Source organism: Montipora capricornis, chromosome 14 (genome assembly GCF_036669925.1).
Source record: "Montipora capricornis isolate CH-2021 chromosome 14, ASM3666992v2, whole genome shotgun sequence".
NCBI lineage: Eukaryota > Metazoa > Cnidaria > Anthozoa > Scleractinia > Acroporidae > Montipora > Montipora capricornis.
The window spans coordinates 22,655,943-22,665,942 of record NC_090896.1 but is presented as its reverse complement, the minus strand read 5'-3'; the positions used below and the strand labels follow the sequence as shown (position 1 = coordinate 22,665,942).

Here is a 10,000-nt window from a genome sequence, read left to right as displayed (position 1 = left end):
GCATTTCTCACGGAGCAACAATACAAGGATTGGGTACGACTTCCAGCGCCTCAAGGTGCTTTGGAACACATGACTTCAAACGTTACAAACATACATTCGACTCATACATACATACATACATACTGCTTTATTTCACTGAATCATGAAAAAAACTACATAAGAAAGATTCGCTTCAGCCCTATTTATTGACGATAAGTCGTGTTTACCTATTACTTACGTCTATAAAGACCCAACTTGAGAGTATCCGTACCAATAAAAGGAGTTAAATATCGGCGGGTCTAAAACACGGTCTCTCGTTGCAGCTCATTATTTTACCTTTTGGAAAGTCACTCAAAACCCTAATTGATTTGGGTAACCCTAGGCCTAAACTTGGTTTTTCAGCCTAGGGTTAGCCACATTGAGGGTTTTGGGTTACTTTCAAAAAGGCAAAACAATGACCTGCAACGGGTGACCCTCTCTCAAAAGTGACCTGTGTTTTAGACCCCCCGTTAAATATAGGATTTCAAGTAGATACAAATTCATTAAATCTAAAGCTGATGTTACCTTAAAACTATAGTCAATAAAATACCTCAAGGTTGCAGGTTCCGCCCCACATCACTATGAAAATTTTGTCACTTTATCATTATCTCTCAGATAGTACGCGCAATATGATTGGCTAATTTAGCAGGCCATATTCCGCAGTACAGCCCGCTAAATTTGAAGTTTTGGTGCAAAATTTGCCTACTAATTCTAAGGTATTTTTGCGCGGTTGTATGGATATGCGGGAAAAGCAGACCTCAACGAGTGTTTTTGAAATCCAAAAAGAAAATTGGGGGTAATCACGCATTTTTCAAAGATGATTAATCACCAATATTTGTAAAAAGCTTTAAATCACAAAGCTATGTATGGCGTTCTTTTCCAAATCTAAGCTTAATTATCTCTGAAAAATGCATGGTTACCCCCAGTTTTCTTTTTTGGATATCTAGAACACTTGCCAAGTTCTGCTTTCTCCGCATAGTTTTGAACTGCGCAAAAAATATCCCTGTATTAATAAGCACCATCCATAGGAAATTCGGGTATCACCTCGAGATGCGCAGAACGTATGCACAACAACAGTAGTAGGCACCGTCCTTAATAAGTTCTGAAACGCACCCGCCCGGGTAAAATAACAGGAAACCCGCTTCTTTATGATGCAATGATCAGAATGTCTGGCTATCTTTCGTCCTCCCAAATATGTATACAAGCATAAAGGTAAAAAATTGCACAACTGCAACAAAAAAGAGCGCGGGTCATTCCACTTACATACATACTTAATCGACCACTGTCCACAGGGGCTTTTCAGGGCCAATGAAACAATCAACATAACGACAAGACAAAACAACAACAAAAACAACTGTTAAGAATCCCAACTGGCCGGAGGCAGACCAGTTGGCTACCGAGAAGTTGAACCAGGGACTATGAGGACGGGTCTTAAACCCAAGGCAAGCGCCCTACCCACTGGGCCGCATTGCCTCCTGCAATTACCCTGGCTGGCACTTCAGCTGCGGATGCTTTGTCCTTGAGCAAACTGTAAACAAACTCTTGCTTTCGCCCTTTAGAGCAAAGAAAGAGTGAACCTCGGAATAGCCCCTAAAATCTGATGGTCCTTTTACTCAGTGTATGAATGGGCTTTCTCCAATAAGTGGACATAACACCAAAATTTTCCGCCTGTTAAAATAACGAACCAAACCTCATCGCAAAGATCACATCATTTGTCGGTATCTGGTCGTTTCGCCTACAAGGTGATTCGCCCACAGTCAAGTCGTTTCCCCGACCCCAAACCAGCCTTCTTAAGATGTGTGGGCGAATAAACTTAAGTGTTCCTCAAGAGATCTGATTGTGGACGAACCGACCATAAACCCATTTGCCGCTTGCCCCAATCTTAAAATGAACTTAAAAGCATCCTAAGAACCTTTAAGGCTACATGAAATGATTTAATAGCAAAATATGATTGACACAAAGGTGGCACGATCTTTAGTGACTTGTTTTTTTTAAGATCGCTTTCCTCCCTTTACAGGTTTGCCATCTTCAAACTTTTTCCTTGCCCATATTTTCTTCACTGGTTTCTCCGTCGATGATTTCGGTGACATTACAACCTTGTTCTCCGGAAACTGCATCCCTCTGTTAATACTTTCTGGTGAAATAGTTAAGTCGCTTGCGAAAAAACTGTCACCGCGAGTTGCAACTTCCTCTCTCATATTTGGGCTAAAGTCAAACGCATCCATCAGCGAATTAGGAAGGTGGCTCGCACCATCAACAGCTTCCACTGGCTCACTGCTGCTCTGTCTTGAACGTGCATTCATGGAAATCTGCTGATTAATCTGAGATAGGCTCCCACTATTTCCGAACAAAAAAGGATTCAAAACCACCTCTTTTCGCGCCCATTTTTTTCTGTTGAACTTCATGGTATCAATGTAACGCCGCGGTCGGATTTTGTGTTGGAAGTGCTCCACAGCTGCTAGTTCACGTGCTTTTGCGGTTTTAGGGCGAAGAATTGGCGGCAAAGAGTTGATCACCTGTTGTTTCTCTTGCTCCCGCTTTTCGCGAGTGTAATTACAAGCAGCTGTCAAAACAAGGCCACAGAAAGAAATACTTGGTACAAAATTATTATTGATGTGATGTTATATCTGAAGTGGACCATGTTCAAGTTCAAGTAATATACGAACGTTATGCATTTTGCGTTTCTTAGGTTACGGTAGCCTTTCAATTCAAAGTAAAACCAGTAATAAATACAGCTACCTCCCAAACATAGACCCCGTGATCTTGCTTAGAAGAAAGATCCAGTTGAAAAATTACCATTTACATGCCGCAGTAGTTTGTAAAAAGATGAAGGCTCTAAAATGATGAGAAAATTAGCCATGGGGACAAAGTAGCGTTGATTTAACAACAATAACGTCGAAAAAAAAACTTACCCTTTGCCTGCTCTAAAGCTGAAAGTACATCAAGTTGTGCCCAACAAGGTGTGTTTGTATCATCTTTCCCATCTTTTACAAAACTGAAAAAGATGGAGGCGCTCGACAGGATGTCACTTTCTATTTCGGGATTAAACGTCTTGGAACGAAGGCAGTGGTAACGGACAGAATCTGCAAATGATTCCCAATCAAATATCTGAAAGAAAGAAAAGATAATGATAAACACAAACGTTGACAACATTGTAGAGAAGCAAGCCGTTAAACTGAGTTACTACGCTTATTCAAGAGGTGTTTATCTGGCTTTCTTGCTTCTCTCCAAGAAAACGATTGATTTACGTTTTTTGGCATCTAAATTAAGCTTAAAGCGAGCTCTACTTGAGCTCCATGCATGCAGTGCTCCACAAGTTGACGCTTAAAGGACAGTTTATTTCAATTACCGAAGAGGTTGATATCTCCGTTGAATATGCTTCCCTGTGTTACTGAGGTTCGAAAGATATCTTCTTTATTTGCATATAGTCAGTGTTGTGGTGAATAATAGTCCATAAGGGAAGACAAGTTAAACTCAAAATAGTTGACAAAGCCACAAACGGCCGTGAGCTAGAGGCACCCTCCAGGACCAATCAGTGGTTGACAGCAGCTGGGGAGAAAGGCAAGGAGGCAAGCAAGAGTTTATGGACTCTCCTCCATACATACACTGAAGTGTAAATGAGGCTTTTCCCATTAGAATACTAGAATCCTACAGCTGGGTAATGTGAGAGGTTTTTTTTCAACTCCACTACACATCACACCAATACAATCCATTAGGCTTATCTTGGATTCCTCCGACCTTGCACTAGTGACAGGCGTGAACAACCTATGACTTAGATTACAACAACAGCAAATGATACACTGCATAAATCTGTGACAGCGCCGGATACGAAAAACCAAAAAACCCGTGCGGGGAAAAAGTGGAAACATTGCCGAACCCATGCAGTGCCAGCTACCCTCCGGGGTTTAAATGGTATCTCGCAAGTCACAAAATCAGCAAATCAATAAAAGAAGGTACAAATAGTATATGAAAAAAAAAAAAAAGGTAAAAATAGCGTAGCGGTGACCAGTCCAGGCTTAGAATGACTTGCTGACGTGACAGGATAGAACTAAATAGACTGCATGATGACCATCATGCACCACACAAGTCGCACCCACACTCTGATGTTTCCGTGCCGTAGAAATATCAATTTGTGTCTCATTCGCACGCTCAAACGCCAGAAATTACATTTTCCTGCTATGCTTTATTATCTAACGGATAGCCCGAAGGCTTTGGTTTGGGTGGATACGTCGCAATATCTACATTTTGCGTGATGTCACCCATTCGGTGTTACTGATGTGCCAACCAGAGGTTAATTGCTTGTTGAAACAATGACTTCTTTTGTTAAGTGGTAGGTAAATTAAATAACAAAAGAAATTTGACGTCAATTAAGGCAATGAAGTATACCTTGAACGTTTTATCCCTTTCTAAAGCACCTCTCAATGCGAACAGATCATCAGATAAGAAAGAACCCTACGGATGGAGAGAACAAGTTATCAGTATAGCTCTGTTGAAAGACGGCATTTGCCTTTCGTTCCTTCCACTGGTCACAGCAAAGCCAGGCGTTGCCGATGAAATCTCTTTACCGAGTGATGACGATTGGTCGCTCCACCAGTTTATGAGCTTGCATCTCGCCAGGGAATAGATAAGAGTTAGACACTAGCGCGTTATGGGACATGGTACTACGAGCCCACATAGAAGGTCAAGGGAGAGTAGCCCGAGTGGTCCTCTATTTCATGGACAGAAAATATCTCCCATAGCATACTGATAGGTTACAATATTCATGGTGTACAATTGGTTTTTGCCCTACAACTTTCCTGCGCTTCAAAGCTTACGTCATACTTTGCATAACATCAGGAAGACTGTGTTATACAGAGTTAGAAAATATAGGCCAGTGATTGGATTAGTCTGTGTGTGTCCATGTCCTAATTTTGCTCTAGAAAATCCAACACCATAAGGCGTGTCACCAGGGGAATAAAGCGCACATCCCCGAAGGACAGGTCAATACAACCCTCCCATAAAAGTATTATATTCCGGTGATTTTTTTACATACCTTTACGAAAATTGCATTCTTGCTTCCTCGAGTCGCCCAGACATTTCCCTGTTCATCATTTTCAATTTTAACTCCCTGCATAGAAAGAAGCAGAAAACGTTAAAACTAGTGAACTACAACTACATGCTATATTTATCGGAAAAGACAACTACACACGGCCACTGAGCGAACATAAGGCATCCATAAAACAAAAGAACAAAACCAATATAACAATACCAAATCAGAAATCAATACCGAATCATTGCGCAGTCAGAAATTTTACATCGGTATTTTCTACTTTCTCACATCCCACAATACACCTCTTTTACTATCACCCCCCCCCAAAAAAAAACAAAACAAAACAAAAACAAAACAAAAAAAAAAAAAAAAAAACAACAAGCGGCAGTCAAAACTTGCCTATTCTACCGACACGACACGAATGCACAAATGCTAAAGTTGCCTTGGCCTCTTCTAATAGTTAAGTTGAGAATTCCGGGTTTAATTTGACGAGGAACAACATCTTTTGCTCAAAAGAAGCAGATATGGAGCTCCTTGTACTTCGAGGGGTTCAGCTCGAAGATATTATCGCGTGACCAATTATTCACATGGTCTACAGCCAGCTGGAGGTGACTTGACTGGGATGGGAAAATCACTTCCGAAATTGGGGTATCGTCCACACATTTCCATTTGAAGAACGATTCATCAGGCAACTTGAGGTCATTAATCATAACCAGGAAGAGCCAAGGCCCCAGTTTTGGTGCCTTGGGGTACTCCGGCGGAAACATGAAGCCAAGAAGAAAAACAGTTCCCAAGCTAGACTTGCCACAAGTCGACCTAACGAGAATCCCAGGAGAAAATGTTGTGGCAAGCGAAGCGTGATTTTTTGGACGCGAATCGGATGAGCGAGCGACGAAGTCGCTAGAGGTCGACTTGTCTGGCGTGCAAGGTTTTCATTTCCGTTTCGCGCTAAAAAGGTGATGACGTCATTCGAAAGTTCTGCACTTGAATGGTACAACCCGACAAAAACAATCGAACATGTTTGTTTCTCCGAAATCGAAAGAGGAAATTTGTTTACTTTGTGCTAAAGGTATCAGAAAAAAAGACGAAAGCTTATTTCAATCTCGAGTCGCCGCTTGGAAAGGATCTCCAGTGATACTCTTGGACCAACAATTTGCGCAGTAATTGTGCTGACAGAAACGAAACACTAGTTCGGAATATAACAAAGTAGGGGAAAGCTTCGAATCGTCATGAAAGTCAATTGATTTCACTCATGAATGATCAGGTAGGCTTCAGGTGTAGGAGACGGGCTAGACCGGGATTACAAAACATGCTAGACCGGAAATCAAGTACGAAAAGTCGTTCGTTTGAAAGTATATTCCCAAGCTTGACTCTTTGTTTTCAATTATCCAGTTGATAGATTTCGGTCTAACTCCAAGGCTATAAAGCTTGGCGATGAGAGATCATGGTCCACTAAGTCGAATGCTGTCTGCAAATCAAGGAGGGCAGTTTCGTAAAGAGGCCCCAGGACCGTCAGTGGCGCTCAGCCATCGATGGAACATAGATATAAGCGCACACGTGGTAGACGAGCCGGGAATAAAGCCATACTGGGCGGGATCAATAAACTGGTTTAAGGGACATGTCGATAACGAAACCTTTTGCGACATTAGGCAGAGAAGACGTTAAAAATATCGGTCTGAGGTGTTTACTGAAGTCGGCAAGTTTCCAAGCAGTAGGGACTTCGCATTCAGAAAAAGAGCAGTTTAAGATGACAGCGATCGGAGCAGCCAGGATATCGGCGTATGTTTTCAGGACCGCCAGCGTGAAAGATCTTAATGGCGCGGAGTGCCTTGGCGACTACGTATTCATTAACAGATATAGGCTCGTCGTCCTCAGCTGTATCCACACGTACACTGTCGGACAGGGGGATGTTTTCCGCCAGAAGTGAATCTTTGTATATTAGAGATGGATCGCTACAGCAGTCATTCACACTTGGTCAACCAATTATTGCCCCCCCACCCCAGGTTAAAGTCCCACGTCCACTTCCCCACCCCCGGCTTTTCTAAATATTTACCTTTCCAACACAGTTCCTCACTTTTGTAACCTTTGCGTCAGGGCTTGGAGGTAGGGTCCCCAGTCCGATTCTTAAAAAAAGGAAAGATAACAGTTTGAATTCTAGGTTGAATGTTTCATTAATTGACTGTTCGTGAGGCCACTCATAATTTTCAATGCGATTATAGAGCTGTACCTCCTTTAAGGGGCGAGCCAAGGAAGATAGCTAAGTCATTTGCCACCTGATAACATGAAGGGGGTATCAGTGTACAAGAATCATTTTAAGGACTCCATTTACTGCCGTATCAGCTGTCACTCAAGACCCGAAAAAAAATGGCTTAAACGTTTTTAAAGTTCATCCTGGTATGCCTCTGTATCAACGGCCTCGTAAATCGCATCTCAAACACTAAAAAACCCTAACCGCAACTTTAATCAATCAAACATATAACATACTTTTCAATAAAACAATTAATTTACTTTGGGGCGTGGGATACGAGCTAATTATACCCACATCGTGGGATTCTACCATCTCATATCTAGCGCTCTCTTCTCGTGGAATATAATGTGAAATATTTCGTTTTCTGTTGTCTTCGAAGTCTTAGAATTGCCCTCATTTCCGTTTGTCCGAAGCCTTACTTAGTTTCAATATTTGGTACCATAACATTGCCGTTACATGAAACAGCTATGTTGTAGAATTAATCGTTTCAATAGAGCCATCCCTCCAAATTGTGCTAACTCCTTTGAGCCACCTTAACTACAAAGGCACGCAAGGCGTACAGAGCCAATGACAAGTTCTCAGTGTTAGAAATAAACCCCTTTATCACGGCTCACTTGCAATAACAATACAATTTGGATAACAAATTTAAATCATACCTTGTGGCATCAAATGAGTTGTCAGAACTATCAATAATAATTGCTGGTCGATCAATGTTGAATTCTAGTCGCGGCTCCTCTCTTTCAAACAGTGTGATTTTGCACCAAACTTCAGGTGCCGCTATATCATTGTCCTCTGAATCCTAGTGATAAGAAAATTGATGAACTTAGATCTTTATCAACGTTTCAACTACATTCCTTTTGGTTAGACTGTTTGAAGGTTTCCTAAGAGAACACAAGTACAACCGCATCCGGTTGAAAGGTGCTAAATCTTAGTAACTGTCATGACTGTCCGCGCGCCATGATCGAGGGCCAAATATTTTCCTGTCCGGCCCGACATAAACTCAGTCAAGAAGCATTTTATCATATGGGCTCTTCACATTATTTATGAGCACTCAGAAGATGAAGTTTGAGCAATATAAGTGACAAAAATGTGCATAAAAAAATTTATCTAATATGATGTCTGCATTTGCTTTTCTGGCTGTAAATAACTTGGATGTTAAACAGCGACCAAATCCTCTAAAATCGCATCGCACGGAGCAGTACGTGTTCCTAGCAGGGCTGTATGGTTTTTTTTCGGCCTGCTCACGCTAAAAGCGCACGGCCCTCGTACGGGGATTTTCGCAATAGCTTTATAATGAAAGCGCGCTAGGCCGTACGGGCCATCTCCGTGAGCGGGCAAGATGAACCAAATCCCGCGCTGTGATTGGCTACCCAAGCGCTCGGGATTTCTCGCTTGGTCCCGCAAGATAAAAGATCATTTTTATCATTGTGTCATACCATTTTTAGGTGTTTATGGACCTCGACTTCGTCTCGGTCCATAAACACGTAAAAAAACAACTTGGCCAATATCCAACTAAATATTGACCGAACAAGTTTGGTCAATAACTCATATATATTATAATTTGGCACAGAAGACAAAACTGCCCGGCTGAACTCACGTTAGAGAAAACGGAGCCAAGAGAAGTGAGAGAAGTGATCGACAAGTCAGATTCTCTTGAATGTAGGGGACCACGATGGGTTGGTGTCGTAGGGCTCATTGCTTCTGTGATTGAGCTCTCAGAAGTCCTGTGCTGAAGTGACGAACGTCGAGGTGATAACGAAGGAAATCCATCCGGTACTGTGACATCTTTCAAATCAAACAATATTGAAAATATCAAACATTATTGGCTACTTTAGGTCACGTGGTGAGGTGAATACTTATCGTCACTTGATGGACTCACACATGGGGCGCTTATCACGCCATAACCCCCGCCTGCATCAAGAATAGAAGGAGGGGAGGGGAGGGGCTTGGGGAGAGAGTCCAGGATGCTAACCACTAAACCACAATAACTGGAAAGATAAGTGCACTATCGCTAGAACAAAGCAGTTATAAAAAGTAAAGTAAAGTGGTGCATTTATATAGCGCCCTTATCACTAACGTCTCAAAGGCGCTTTACAATGATCAATTTACCCCCAGCGGACTGGAAGCATATACAGGCGCAAATTGCAGCCGCTTCTAAGCAGTCCATGAATGCTGGTACTCATTTTACCGACCTCGGAAGGATGGAAAGCTGAGTGAACTTTAGCGGGAAAGAAGGTCGCCAAATATTCCAGTCTTGGCAGAACCGGGAATGGAACCCGGGACCTTAGGGTTAGAAGGCAGAGATCTTACCACTGCGCCAACCCCTCCGCTCTAAGTCCATTTTCCTTTCTTTGGTAAATAATTTGTTAGATTGTTAGAGATTTACTAGTAACACTCTCGCTGACACACCAAAGACAAAAAGGACGTTAAGCATCGAGCCCAATTGATTTAATAGCCCCTTGATGACTTGAGGTTTTTGGTCAAGATCTTACGCAGCAGCTAAAGAAAACCTCAAAATCCAACAAACGGGATAAATGCCTACCTGACAGTTGTGAAGATGTGGATGGGCTTTTTTGCGTTTGTTGACTTGGCTAATGAATGATAAGCAAAGAATATTTTTAAAGGCCCACCTTCAAGCGACAGGCTTTCCGACCGTTTGTTTTTGTTATGGAAATTCGCACTGCTTATAGTAGCGATCTAATTGG

General features: G+C 42.1%; 1 protein-coding gene across 1 annotated transcript in view; it reads right to left on the bottom strand.

Annotated features, from left to right (window-relative positions):
• Positions 1-1,272: 1,272 nt before the first annotated feature.
• The window catches only part of LOC138032561 (myosin IE heavy chain-like), a 56,778-nt gene continuing 48,050 nt past the window's right edge, over positions 1,273-10,000 (bottom strand). The window contains exons 25-32 of the mRNA XM_068880268.1: positions 9,838-9,886; positions 8,893-9,080; positions 7,952-8,094; positions 7,101-7,170; positions 5,051-5,125; positions 4,405-4,470; positions 2,931-3,126; positions 1,273-2,581 (exon numbers count right to left, since the gene is read on the bottom strand). Coding sequence (XP_068736369.1) covers positions 2,010-2,581; positions 2,931-3,126; positions 4,405-4,470; positions 5,051-5,125; positions 7,101-7,170; positions 7,952-8,094; positions 8,893-9,080; positions 9,838-9,886 — 1,359 coding nt within the window. The 3' untranslated portion in view covers positions 1,273-2,009. The remainder of the gene's footprint in view (positions 2,582-2,930; positions 3,127-4,404; positions 4,471-5,050; positions 5,126-7,100; positions 7,171-7,951; positions 8,095-8,892; positions 9,081-9,837; positions 9,887-10,000) is intronic.